Raw genomic sequence first — 14,509 nt, forward strand, 5'->3', positions numbered from 1 at the left:
ATGCATCACAATGTTGCCCCAGATGACGCACGGTCGTGTCTTGCCGCATCGTGTGGTGGGTGGACGTACATTGATGCCGCTTGACGGATGTTACATCACAGGTGCTGTTCTATGCTGTCATAAGCTGTTGCATGCTGTCCTATGGTGACGCGCAGTCGTACCTTGACGCGGCTGTGTCGTGCTACTTGACGGTTTTTAGGCGACATCAGGCGTCAGTCACTGACGCCCGTCGTCGCCCATAAAATCGTAAAGTAGGACAGGCCCTTCACAGCGTCAAAGACCCGGGTTTGATTTTGACTACGGGTGCTGTCTGTACGGAGTTTGTACGTTCTCCCTGTGACCGCGTGGGTTTTCTCCAGGTGCTCCGGTTTCTTCCTACATTTCAAAGACGTACAGGTTTGTAGGTTAATTAGTTTTGGTAAAATTGTAAATTGTCCCTAGAGTGTAGGATGGTGCTAGTGTACGGGGTGATCGCTGGTCGGTGCAGATTTGGTGGTCCGAATGCTGTTTTATTGTAAACCAGCATCCATAGTTCCTTACTTCTAAACTGTGATACTGCATGTGTCACACTGAATCCACATAGGAAAACAAAAGTCCTGAATATTGAAAGGTACAATGTTCCATCCATTCCCTCACTGGGCCATCATTAACATAGCAGACAGGAAAGACAAAGATTTATTCAGATATTTTTCACTTTATTCCTGTTCATCAACAGTTGTACATATTTACATATTTACATTTCTAGTGTTTAGTATTCTTTAGCAGGACATTGCTGCCAGTACAGTTTTGCATTCGCCAGTAGTATTATTTTTAAAAGCTGTATCACAGATACCATAAGCTGAGCAACCACGAGAATATCAGTGCAACAGAAATATTCCAATGTCCGTTAAACCTCTAACTTCATGATTATTATTATCTGACGAGTATTGCTTGCACGGGTTCACATTTATACTGCTTTTTTACACATCAACAGAATATTTTCTGACAATATAGAACAGGAATGACAAGACATAAATTCTATGGACACTGTACATGAGGTATAAACAAAATATACACAACAGTTAATGAAAAATGCAACGTCCAACTCCAGCACGATCTTCCCGTTATCTTTGATTTCACCCCTGCAGTTGGAAACCTCATTCCGTGAGCTCATTATTCAGCATTTTAACGGATGCACATTTAACAAAAAACATTCTTCATAATTACTCTACAAACATAACGATAGGGTCAAGGCAGAAACTAATGATGGTCATCTTTGAACTGCGGATCACTGCGCATGTGAGTGTGCATCCGTGTAACATGTTAAAGTTCAACGCAAGCATCTTTGGTGATGTTTCACAATGATAAAAAACTAAAGCTGAGATATGTTTACAGTTTGTCTCAGGTCTCAAGAGGTTATTAAGTAATGAGTGCAGGAATAACATCAGTGCTTTTTAATGCAATTTTTCTAATATATGTGGCATTGTAACTGTATTAACACATGTATCCTTCCACAATCTTGCTTTCAAGTTCTGTTGGGAAAAGGTACGGGTGCAAAAAAACCCCCCAGGAAACCAGTTTGCACAAGTTCTCCATAATCCCCCGGCATCTGTGCCACATTTTGAAATGGTCATTATCAAAGTGTCCAATGACAATGCCGTATTTTGGCTGTTTTCAAAAATATTTGCATCATTCACTGTACATTTAAAGCTTACACTTCATGAATGATACAGACCTCTTTCACTCAAACATTTTAAAACTCAGGCTGTATCTTAAAACAACGGCACCATTATACAACTCTAAGTCTGAAAGCAGATCTTGTAGATCTACAAAAGGATTTTCTCGTCTACCTCCAGCAGGCTTTCAATCCCGGTACAGGATTCTGGTACAATCCTACTTTTAACAAGAAAGTAACTGAAAACATGGAGTGTGTTACATGTTATGCCTCACTTGTTCAAAAAAAAACAAGTCCTTTGGGGAATTAGGTACTCAAGTACACCGGCTAAAAGGTTTTAACTCATTTTAACAAGTTGCAGTCATTCATTCCCGTTGGTAAATATTAGATATTCGGAGATATTCCAAAATCATCTTGAGCAACAAGATCTTTTCTGGCGCACAATGGAAAGGAGGGATTATAGGATTATGCCATTATCCTGAGTTGATTAGGAAGAATGCTCTCCTAACAAAATAATTCACTCTTTGACTGGGTTACAACAATCTTATATGTGACATGATGGTTGGTCAAGTCGGCTGTGGAATGAAGGGAGCCAAACAACGACACAAGTATAGGAAGGAAAGCACAAGTGCTGGGTTGAAACAAGAATGCTGACAGCTGGAGGTTCTGCCAGCAGCTTTATGCTTAGCTCACCTCACACCACCACACAAGTCCTGCCAAGGGCAAGATGCCCACAACAAGCAGGTTAGCTGTTCGAGTCACTATTAAGCCCAAACGTGCCCTAGAGAGATTCCACATGTGTTTTGCACTAAAGTATTAATGTTCATAATTATTTGTTAGTATTTTAAGATGTTTGTAATTAAATATGGTTAGAAATTTTTATTTTTGTGAATCTATTTCAATTGTTTTTAAATGCCTGTCAGACCTCAGCGCTATGAAACTCGCCCTCCGATCGCCTTCCAATTCACAGGAGACTTCCCAGGAAGGTCAACCCATTCAGTCCTCGATCTCTGGAATAGTTGAGTACAGATGATCCCACAGGCTGTTCTCTAAAATCCCTTACATCACGGGAGGCCCTTGGGCCCTGAGAGACTACGCCAGTTCTCCCATGCATTACTTATTACCCAGTAATCCTTTCTCTCTTGCAAGCTGTTTATCAATTTTCCTCCCACTCATCCCTACCAGACGTAATTTAGTCAACAATTGACGTACTAACCAGTGCTAGCAGCGTTCTCAGTTCAGCACGATCTCCTCAAACTACTTCATCTGATCCCTGGTTTTTATAACAGTGAAGTAACTTCTATATATTAGAAGGTGCACAAAAATATCAAAATTAGTCACTGTATAGTGCACGGCTAAAAATCAGGCCACGGTTACCACTTTACATTACCAAGCTAAATGCCCGCAGTGGCTTGGCACGAGATGTGCTTCCAGATGGTCAAGGGTGGGACATTAAGACGCACGCTACATGCTGGTTGGGTGCTGCACCAATTTCAGCACTATTGCTGGCTACGTCTGGGTCAGTGGGACCAAACGGCTCACGAATATTAGAAAATGGCACAGCTCTGAACCGCTATGAAACCCACTCAATAGTCTTACACATGGGAAGGCTCTTAGAAAACAGCTGTGAATAAGTCTGCCCCCCTTCTCTAACAGAAGGCCTGTCTGCAATGAGGAAAGGACATTTAAGAAAGATAATCACACAGAATTAACAACATTTACAGCCTTCTCAATGTTACACAGGTAATAAGTTAAAATGGCTGCACTGCTTGTCGTTTAAATATATCTCTAAATGAATAAATAGTTTAGGCATTGATGAGTTTATGGTGAACATCAACTGCACCACACACCAAGGCTTTCAACAGGATTCTATCAAAAGTCATCAACTTGAAAGGGTAACTCGGTTGTTTCTCCACAGTTGCTGCCTGGTCTGTTGAGATTTTCTGATTTGGCTTCAATCTAAACTGGTTTTAAGTTGGGATTCACTGAACAATTGAAATTGCAAATATTCTATCATTATGATTGTCCACTGAGAGAGTTAAATGCCCATTTCAGGTCATGTGCTAAGTGTACACAAGAATATTTAATTAAAAAAGGATTGGGATGGGCAACATTGCTTCCTGTCTCTTTTCCTGTCAATAGCCTGTAAAAAAAAGTTCCTTGCTCCAGTGTCAACAGATGAGGGAACTGCCTTCCTGCTGGTCGTACTCAGGCTCGGGGACTGTCTGGTCGGAGCTGGGACTGTCTTGTTCACTGTGGGCTTGCTGAGAGGGAGCCTGAAACCACGGATGTAGAAGGATCTCACCGGCTGTCAGTCGCTCCGGAGGGTCACGTCTCAGCAGGCTACGGATCAGACACTTGGCTTTAGGTGAGACGCTGTCCGGGATGCAGAAGTGTCCGCGCCGGATTTTACTGAAGAGGGCACTGGGGTCGGAATCGTGGAAAGGGTAGCGTCCTACCAAGAGGGTGTAAAGCATGACGCCCAGACTCCAGATGTCCGCCGGTTTCCCGGAATAACATCCACTCGTGTTCAGTATCTCTGGGCTCACGTAAGCCGGACATCCATGCTTATCAGAGAGGGAGTCATCCTTTCCTTTCAGGATATGAGCATCCTCCAAGCTCTCCAGCCTCAGCCGGCTCCTGTGGGAATCACAGAAAAATAATCAGGCACCGTGTGTGAAAAACAGTAACATGCAAGAACAAAAGTGGAATACCGCTACTCCGAGTGAATAAAGACTGTCCCCTTCCCCACACACTGTCTAAAGACTGCTCATCACATTAAAGACCAAAGTAATAACCAAAATATCCCATACCCTTGTATTTACCCAGTGAATGATCAGGACAGAATCTCCTGTGGACATTTTTTCAAAATTATTGGGATTTATTATTGTCACATACCAAGAAGAACTTTGAATATAGTGTTACATCTGCAGAGAATATGGAGATTATAAAATGTGCAAGGGTCACAACTAAATAGATTGGGAGGTCTGAAATACATCCTTAGCTTACGAAACATCCATTCAAGAGTCTGATAATAGCGGGAAAGAAGCTGCTCTTGAATCAATACTGCACGCATTCATTTTTCTTCAAAACCGAAAAGCAGCTGAAATTATATTTTTAAAAGCTTTTTTTTAAGTTTGTATGCGTGAAGCCGTTTAGTGCAATGAAAGTTATATATTTCCAATCGAATGAAAGCTTACTTTGGAGTTAAAAGCCATATCGTTATAAAAGTACAATTAGTTTGATTCTATGTTTAGCATCTGGAGCTATTCATTGCTGTGCTTTGAAGAGACCAGATCAATTCAGTGATTGGACATGTGTCCTACAACTGAACTCTGCATCTTGTAAAAGGCAGAACCGTCAGCTCTCTGTTTTGTAAACGGAAAACATGACTCATGCAGCCTTCTGCGTGTGTATATTATGGTCCCTTACGACATTGAATCAATCAACACCTGCTTTGACACATGGAGTACCTTACATTGCAACACCGCCCTATGTTGCCAAATCCTGCAGCACATGATGAAGGAAAAAAACCAGCATGCACAATGCCTGCTGCAGGAATTGGCACCAGCACACACCACACAAATTCACATCTTTCTAACTAATGTGCTAATTAAGTACTGTTACTGCATTGACACCTGTTGCACAAGGATTCTCACTTGTGAATTAAATGGAACCTGCAGCACTAATACCTGGCATTGCTGGGAGGATCGTGAACATGGGGCCGTAGCTAAAAAATGGGGCCTGTCATTTAAAACTGAGGTGTGTAAAAATCTGAGCAACTGCCGGGGGAACTTGGTGGGCCAGGCAGCATTTTGTGGAATTAAATGGTGAGATGACATTTCGGGTCAGGACCGTTCTTGAGACTGAATGTAGAAATGTCTTCTCTCAGATGACGGAGATTCTCTGGAATTCTCAGCCACCAAGGGTGGTGGAGGCCAGATCATTAGATATATTTAAAGTGCAGATATATCAATATTTGAAAGATCAGGGAATTGAGGGCTACAAGAAACTGACACAAAAGAGGAGTTGCAACACATAAGAAATCAGCCATGATCTTCTTGAATGGCAGGCAGGCCTGAAGGGCCTGGTGTCCTGTTCTCCTATTTTCTCGAGTTGTGTTCTTATTCTCCATGTGAGCTCTCTCTCATCATACTTCTACAAAATCTAACAGTGACTTGGACCCTTGTATGCTTATTCAGATTCCCCTAAAATGCACTGCGCAACTCACTCTTACTACTGCGTGTGGCAGCATGTTACACATTATAACCGTGACTGTGAAATAAATAGAATTGGAGCTTTCTTATCTCATTTTACAGTAATTATATCTCGAGCCAAATCATTTTTTTTTGTCTCAGAAGGAAGGGTCCTTTTGCTTAAATATTTAGTTAAGCAAGGCCTATTTTTCAGTTCAAGTAACATTGTTCTTATAAATGTACGGGAAAGATCACAAGAACTGAAATGGGGACTAACAATTACCCTTTAAATGCTGGAGCTGATGAAATGGTCCCCTTTCGATGTTTGCTGCAATCCTATGCTTAAACAGCTATCAAAACTGCATGTGTCATTAACCACAATTTTAAAAGTTTATTATTTCTATTAATAATTTACTCATTTAAAAAGACTGTAGATAATAGCATTTCGGTAAACCTGCACTTGCCCAACTCTAGTCTATAAATGTTTGATAACCTTGTGCAATACATTTTATTCATCTGCAATAAACAACAGTTTTGAAACAAGTACAGACTCATTAAATAAATGACATTTACTCTCCATAATTGCAAATATGCAGTGCATTTTTCATTCCCTAAAAAGGAGCTTATTAAAATGAATTCATCTATGGGTAAATCATTGCACCATGTTTCTGTTTTGTGGTTTGGTGTCAGAGGACACCATAGCAACACTGGGAAAATAAAAATCAATCCACGTATTCTGTTTTGAATATATAATTAAGTCCCACTATTTCACCTAACTAGTACACAAAAGCATCAGCTAAACATCTGGAGATTATTTTAAGCATTTGCACCTTTACTGAATTGTGTATTATTGTTAAACTGGTGATTCAATAAATACCTTGCAACCATGCTTATTAAATAATTATCATAATAATAATTTATAAAAGTCCAAACAATATTTGAAACACAAGATCCGATACTTAAATTGCCAATTAGGTTCACACAGCATGGAAACAGGCCCTTCAGCTCAACATGTCCCATCTGCACTAGTTCCACCTGTCTGCATTTGGCCCTATCCCTCTAAACCTGTCCTATCCATGTATCTGTCTAATTGTTTCTTAAAAATTGCAATAGTCCCAGCCTCAATTACCTCCTCTGGCAGCTCGTTCCATACACCCACCACCCTTTATGTGAAAAGGAGTTTAGACAACCATGTCAGTAAACTTTTAAAAGGGAGTTAGACTAACTAACTTCATGTAAACATGTGGGTTACATTACTGACGTAGCCTAGTCCATCAAAAGAAACCAGATTATGCTTACTTCAGCATTCACAATAAATGTAACCTGAGAATCAATTCAAGTTTGTTCACTGTATATATGAGTATCTTTGCTTGCAAGGGATTTTAAATTAATTTACTCATAAAATGTGGCAACCTCTGGGAAGTCCAGCCTCGATGGTCCATCCCTCTGTCCTTGCTTGTTTGCTAGGTTATTTCAGAAGGCAGTTTCAGAAAGAGTCAACCACATTACTGTGGGCCAGGCAAGGATGAATGATTTGATGCTCTAAAGGACATTGGGTTTTATAGGGAGGTTGCACGGCAGTCGAGGTCACGACTCGTACCTCGTACTGTTGCCACGGAACGCCTTCTGGAGTACAAGTGGTGAACGTCAAGTAAGCACTTACTATGGCTGCGCTGAATAACCCCGTGTGGTGGTGGGGGTCCGTGGGGGGGGGGGGAATCACCCCGGTGTGGGTGTCGGGGGGGGGGGGGTTAAATCACCCTGTGTGGTGGTGGGGGTCCGGGGGTGACTCTCCCCGGTGTGGGGGTCGGGGTCTGGTGCTGGTGAAGAGCGGTCAGTGACTCTGGGCGGGTGGAGGGACCAGACTGTCCCCAGCTCTGCTGCAGCTGACGGGGACATTGCCGGGTTTATGTCCCCGTGTGTCTGCTGCCTGGAACCGCGGCCCCGCTCCACCCGGCCCCATGTGTGTGTATGCGCTGCCGACCCACAGCCCGTCACAGTGCAGCCGTGGCCGGACAGCGCTGACCCTTGAGGGGAGAGTGGGGGCTGTCCTGAAGGATCCACTCCTTCGGCCGCTTACGCCTTGGTGTTTGGGTTCAGAGCGCTCAGTCACCCTCCGGGCAGTCGTGGGACGGGACTTGCCCTCAATCCGCCGCCACGCTGCTCTTTCACAAGTCAGTGAGCAGCAGTGATTTTGGCGGGTTTTTTTCACGGTTACCCCTATTTCCACAATTTTTTACAGCGCAAAAAATGGACCATTTTGGCAGTTTTTAACAGGTAAGAACGTACGCGTTTCGTGTGTTACTAGTGTATGCCGGAAGCTGCCTTGTACTCCAGGATTGAGCTACTCCGTGCGTCACACCTTTGACCTTACATGCAACCACCCTATTGGTAGCATCTTGCACTTTCATGACATGACTGCTAAAAGCCTTTTTTACAAAATCCGTTTTGTAGTTAATTAAATTAATTTAAACGCTTCATCTGAGTCAGTGGGTTTGAATTATCAAATATTGTTTGATTACTACTACAGTAATACAAACACCCTGGACAAATGGATTAAGATGAATGCAATCACTCGGTGATTGTTAGATGGGAGTTGTACAGTCCCTGTTATGAGCTCACCTCTGTTCATCAGCAAAGACGAATTTCCTGAGTTTGAGGTCCCGCAGGACGATGCCTGAATCGTGACAGTGAGCTACTGCCGAGACTATCTGGTGAAAGAGCCGCACCGCTTCCTCCTCGCCCAGGCGTTTGCGGTTCCGCATGTACGAGTGCATATCGCCATAACCCTTCTCCAGGAACACGTAGCACCTCCGCTCGCCGAGGATTATCTCCTCGATCGAAGTGATGTTCTCGTGGACTGGGATCTGCACATAGGGCCCGATCTCATTCCGGTATTGCTTAATGTCAAAAACCTGGGGGTGCGAAAAAAAGTTGTTTTTAACACATATTCTACACTTTGCTAGTTATGAGCTTTTTTTTAAACCAATAACTGTCCGATTGCCGAATTTAGGGAAATTAATAGTGAAACACAAAAGCAAAATATTGCTGATTTTGGAAATTTGAAGGAAGAACTGAAAAATGTTGCAGGTGGCATCTGCGCAGAACTTGCATCCCATGCGAAAGGTCATATCATCTACACACAGATGCTGCCTGACCTGCATATTGTGTAATTAACTCAAAACTGGCGGTGAAACTCAAGAAGAGAAAGAATGCTCCGATTGAAACAGCAACATTTGCAAACGCTGACTACGCAAACCAGGCAATAGTGCAAACCAAAATGCCATTTTTTAAATCGCGGTCGTGCTGGCAATTCGGGAAATGTAATTCTCGCTACCGTTCGCTGCCCTCCAGATGGCAGTACCAGCTTGCTCTGCTCCACCCTACCATGAGCAAACTGGATTAATTCTGCCTGGAATTAAAACGCTGCAAGTTCCACACAAACTCCCACCTAATTTTATGCAACGCCCGGGGAGTTTAAGCACACAAGTAAAAGGCAAGCGTAGGAGGGAAGGGGGGTCTTGCATCCAGACTTAAATATATAATAGTTGTGATTTCCAACAATCTGCTTGTATTGGGAAGGGTGTTATTTTTTCCATACCTTGCACACGAATTCTTTCCCAGTGTGGCTCCCAATTGCTCTGAAGACGTTGCCCCTCTCCAGGTTTTGCAAGAGGAGATAGTTCCCGATCTGAGTCCACGTCTGGGCGCCGGACGGGCTGGTTTGGGTCGGGTTAGGAGATCCCGGTGCAGAGAAGTAAGCGGCGTCCGTCGGAGAGTCGCTGAGCCGCGGGCACTTAGGAGCCGGCTCGTCGGCTTCCAGCCGCTTCGGTCTCCATCTGCCGCTACGGACGATCGGGATGGGGCTCGCCCTGTGCACGTTTAAACTCATCAAATGCAGCTCGGTGTCCGAAGCAAGTAAGCTGAAGGGGTCGCCCGCGTAAACCGGGAGGAGCGGACAAAAGTTTTATTTTGCAGGAGCTCAGTGGGAGTGGAAGAAAGCTGCACTCCGTGATGTACAAGGAGGGCGGTGGGCGCAACTTGCGGAACTGCCTCTTTCATTCCTCGGTGGCGAACCCTTCCTCTTGGGTGGTTGTTGCAGGAAGGAGTGGAGGTGCGATCCCAAGAGTCTGATATCTTCCTTCCCGGTACCGGGGCGAAATGCCTCGTTTGTTCCTTCTGCAGCTCGAACGCGCCAAGCGACGGTACCGGTCGTGGCTGCAAAAACGGGGAAAAACAAACAATCCCAAAATGCGTGCAGGTGGTTCACGGGAGTATGATTGCAAGGTAACCGAACAGGGCCGAGGAGCGCATTGCAAACTTTAACCGGGTTTGCAATCGGCTGCAGGTTGCAACTTGACTAACAGTTGCCCTGTTCAGCAAAAGTTACAGTAAATGGGAGGAGAGAGGAGAGAGGAGGGAGAGAGAGAGAGAGAGAGAGAGAATGTCTATGGAATGCAAGCTGGCTCACTGAGTGTCTGAATATAACAGTCTGCGAGATTGCAACATCACCTCCCGGATGAGTGACCCTGCAAGAGCGCGGCAAGAGCACAGTAGTTTCGACGCCTTTACCTGTTTTACGCAGTCTGGCACCGCCCTCGGCAGATTCCTTGTGAAAGCAGATTGTTGAGGCTGCATATCGATAGCTTTGTCCCTTATCACACTAGAAAACTAATTTCGAAATAAAGCTCAAAGAGATGCTGCATTCTCGTTGACCCAATTGAAAAATTAACTTTACTTTTAATTGCACGATCCAATCTATTTAGTGTCGACTTCATTGCACAACAAAAGTGAAACATAAAGGATGCATTTTAAAGTCGTGAGTCATATGAAACAGAATGATTTGCAAGTTTGCACTTTCTTGTGGCTGTGCGCAAACTTAAGCTTCCATATATTACGGTAAATGAATTCGATCCTTTCCAAACACAACACAATTCATGGCCATCACATGGGTTGTTTTGAATGACGCAAGGTTCCAGTCTCGGCATCTCTCTTGACGTACGAGCACGTTAAATGACACTCCATCAGCACCTACACCAGGTCATTTCAACGGGCAAATGTATTTTCCTCATTTGAGCAACATGTCCAAAATAATAACCTGGGGGAGTTTTTTAACCCAGAAGAAAGCAAAGCATTCTAGTGCAAAACCTGTGCTTTGAATTCACATTCGATGCCATTTAAACCCATTACATTTTGCGCAGCTATTTTAATCACATTGCATTGTTCATCAAACAAGATCTGACAGCGAACCAGATAGGGAGAGGTGATCAAGAGCAAAACCAAGGGTAATCTAGGAAGCATCTGAAAGTAGTGGCAAGGTTTGGCGAGTGCAGGTCAAAGCCCATTAAATTCATGCCGTTTAAACAAGATCGACACAACATGCTGGAGTAACTCGTGTTCAAGAAGGAACTGCAGATGCTGGAAGATCGAAGGTACACAAAAATGCTGGAGTAACTCAGCGGGACAGGCAGCATCTCTGCAGAGAAGGAATGGGTGAGGTTTCGGGTCGAGACCCTTCTTCAGACCCGAAACGTCACCCATTCCTTCTCTCCAGAGATGCTGCCAGTCCCGTTGAGTTACTCCAGCATTTTGTATCTATCTTCGGTTTAACCCAGCACCTGCAGTTCCTTCCTACACATAGTTTAAACAAGGTGTTTCGTAGGAGTGTGGAAAAAATATTATTTCAAGAAAATTTAAGTGCACACATTTACGATCAAATTATTTTAAAATGCACTGAAATTTAAAAATAAATGCGAAGTTTGAAATTTTGTAAAACAAGAAGTTTGAATAATTATTACTTAAAGTACTCGTACAGGTTGCATCACTAATTATTGATAATGTATATTTAAATGTCTGGAAACCACCCTCCATGCATAAACACGCTTTAAAAGAGTTTGAATGGGGTTACTAAGGGAAAACATCATGCAAAGTTAATCCTTCATCGAGCACGTGAACATGTTGGAGGAAATGTTTACCTTTCTGGTTATTACAGTATTTGATTTGCAAAATCGGTTGCAGATGCAGTTGATTTTATGATTTGATGCATCATACAATTATCCCAGCAAGTTATTTCTTGACGAGTTATTTCTGCTCCTGTAAAACATATGTACAGGCAAAACCATGCTCTTTGTTCTGTCAAATGATTTAAATTTTTACAAAATTTGATGAAGCAGAACCAATGTTCCATTTTATCTTGTGAGAGGCAACGTAGTAACAGGATGCAGCGCCTCCAGGCTACGTGGAACTCATAGTTTCTTTGGTTAGACTGCAGATTAGATCATAAACATGAAGAACAGGCTGAATAATAGCTAGTGCTACAGATTTAACTTTCTACCAGGAAGATTAAATACCTCACATCCCTAAATATATTTGCTTGCAATTTTCATGGGGATTTTGAATTTCTGCAGAAGTAGTATGAATAACTAAAAAAATGTAATTCACAAGTTTTGACTCCTACTGGCGCAAAAATGGTCCTGATAATGTTGTGTCGTGATAGAGGTATGAGCAGGAATTTAAAATTATCTGCTTTTGAAAGAGAAGTTTAATGGGTGCTTATGATACTGCAACACACTGCATGTTTAATGGTGATGGGGTGAGGGGAGGATGGACATGTTATGCTATCCATTATACCCATTATATATCATACACCAACACATCTAACCTCGCCCATACTTTGACAGCTAGGCACCTGTCAAAGTAAAGCCACTGTTCAGCCTGAATGTATGCTTTTATTTAAATTTTTAGGCCTACTTTTAGAAATGGTTATTTTAATTTTTAAAGCTATATGTATTTATTCTGCTTTTATTAACCGCACTGATGGGAACTGATTGAGAAACAATTTTTTCGTTTCATCTGTGTATGTAAGTACTCAGTTAAAATGACATTAAAGTGAATACTGAATACTGATACCATTCCCTGTACATACTCTAGTACGCTCCACATCATCTACAGCCCAAAGGGTTCAGCCTTTGGCTCCCATCATTCCACATGTTGCTGTCACAGGCTGGGTCCACAAATGGGGGGGCGTCGGGGAAAGTGGGGAGGGTTGGAGAATGGGAGAAGGGAGGGAGAGGGGGAGAAAGGGATGTGAGGGGAGGGGGGGAGTGGAGAAGGGGGAGAAGTGGAGCAGGGAGAAGAGGGGGGAAGGGAAGAAGGGGGGGAGAGTGGAGGGGAGAAGGGTAGGGGGAGTGGAGAAGGAGGGATGGGGGTGGGATGGGGGGGAAGAGGGGAGAGATGAGTTCAGTCTACACTCACTGAATCCATCCCTGTGAAAGTTATAGAGATGGTGTTGCATCTGGAAGTGGACCAATACATCTATAAATAAAACTGAACGACTCCGACATCTTTTCATTTGCACAATTGATTTTATTGTATTAATTTTAATATATTAATGTTTAAAATCCATGCATTGAAGGAAGAATATTTTACAGCCCATCTGTGGTCCCTAACCTTAACTCTAACCGGGCGTCACCCACAGGACATCATACGTCAGCGTGTGACAGGGCGCAGGACATGATGAGACACCCAAATGTCGCCCCTGGATTTTGAACATTCCAAAATCCTGGGGCGACAGGGAAGCACCGTGCGTTACTGTGCGTCACTGCATGCGTCACCACGTGTCACGCCCGCGTTACGACCCGACCACAACGCAACAACCTCTTTCTTTGCTGTCGCCTAAATGTCGCCCAAGTGGGACAGGCCCTTTACTTCTCCATTGAGTTATGAATTATACCACCTTTAAGTTTGAGTTTAGTATAATGTCACGTGTACCGAGGTACAGCGAAAATCTTTTGTTGCCTGAGCATGGATGAGCCACAATTATTTCTTACTATAACATCAATGTGACCAAAATAATCATACCTTTGGATGTTGTCATCTTCACACTAAATCTACCTCACCACCACCATTCCACCCCCATAACAGTTGTTCATTCAGACTGAATATAATGCTTCACAATTATGGACAGAACGGTGGCGCAGAGGTAGAGTTGCTGCCTCACAGCGCCAGAAACCCAGGTTCGATCCTGACTACGGGTGCTGTCTATGGAGTTTGGGTGGGAAGGGATGAGTGAAGCAAAGAGCTGTGGAGGGAGTGGTCTCTGCTGAAGGCAGAAAGAGTTGGGGATGTGTAGGAAGGAACTGCAGATGCTGGTTTACACCGAAGATAGACAAAATGCTGGAGTAAATCAGCAGGACAGGCAGCATCTCTGGATAGAAGGATTGGGTGATATTTTGGGTTGAGACCCTTCAGAAGTCTCCCTCTTCCCTGATGCTCAGTCTTAAAAGGGTCTTGACCCAAAAGGTCACCCACTCCTATCCAGTGATGCTGCCCGTCCACCGAGTTACTCCAGCATTTTGTGACTATCTTATGAGTTGGGGATGGGAAGATGTAACCGATATCACATTGAAGATGGCAGTAATTTTGGAGAGTGATTTGTTGGATTTGTTGGATGGTGGGTTGAAAGTAAGGACGAGGGGAACTCCATCTTTGTTCTTTCTGTGGGAGGCGGAAGTGAGAGCAAAACTACGGGGAGGATAGGTAGGTGAGGGATTCCTCTATGACAGCAGGAAGAAGAAATGTTTACTAAAGAAAAATTTTGGGGTGTCCTGGAATGGAAAGTCTCATCTTGGGAATAGATATGCCATAGATAGAGTCGGGG

The 14,509-nt window shown here is 43.5% G+C and overlaps 1 protein-coding gene across 1 annotated transcript; it reads right to left on the reverse strand.

Annotated features, from left to right (window-relative positions):
* Positions 1–674: 674 nt before the first annotated feature.
* trib1 (tribbles pseudokinase 1) lies at positions 675–10,738 on the reverse strand. Its single transcript, XM_033019002.1, has 3 exons — positions 9,452–10,738; positions 8,473–8,765; positions 675–4,294 (listed from the first exon to the last, which is right to left on the reverse strand). Exons 1-3 carry the CDS (start codon positions 9,740–9,742, stop codon positions 3,826–3,828), a joined length of 1,053 nt encoding a protein of 350 aa, XP_032874893.1. The 5' UTR covers positions 9,743–10,738; the 3' UTR covers positions 675–3,825.
* Between the last annotated feature and the right edge of the window lie 3,771 nt (positions 10,739–14,509).

This window comes from Amblyraja radiata, chromosome 4, assembly GCF_010909765.2.
Source record: "Amblyraja radiata isolate CabotCenter1 chromosome 4, sAmbRad1.1.pri, whole genome shotgun sequence".
NCBI lineage: Eukaryota > Metazoa > Chordata > Chondrichthyes > Rajiformes > Rajidae > Amblyraja > Amblyraja radiata.

What these genes read in the sequence shown, in the direction of transcription:
- trib1 (XM_033019002.1), bottom strand. Translation starts at nt 9,742, where the DNA reads ATGAGTTTAAACGTGCACAGGGCGAGCCCCATCCCGATCGTCCGTAGC. An exon ending in GGAAAGAATTCGTGTGCAAG is followed by an intron (nt 8,766 to 9,451) that starts GTATGGAAAAAA and finishes TCGCACCCCCAG; the next exon opens with GTTTTTGACATTAAGCAATA. An exon ending in GTCTTTGCTGATGAACAGAG is followed by an intron (nt 4,295 to 8,472) that starts GTGAGCTCATAA and finishes TGATTCCCACAG; the next exon opens with GAGCCGGCTGAGGCTGGAGA.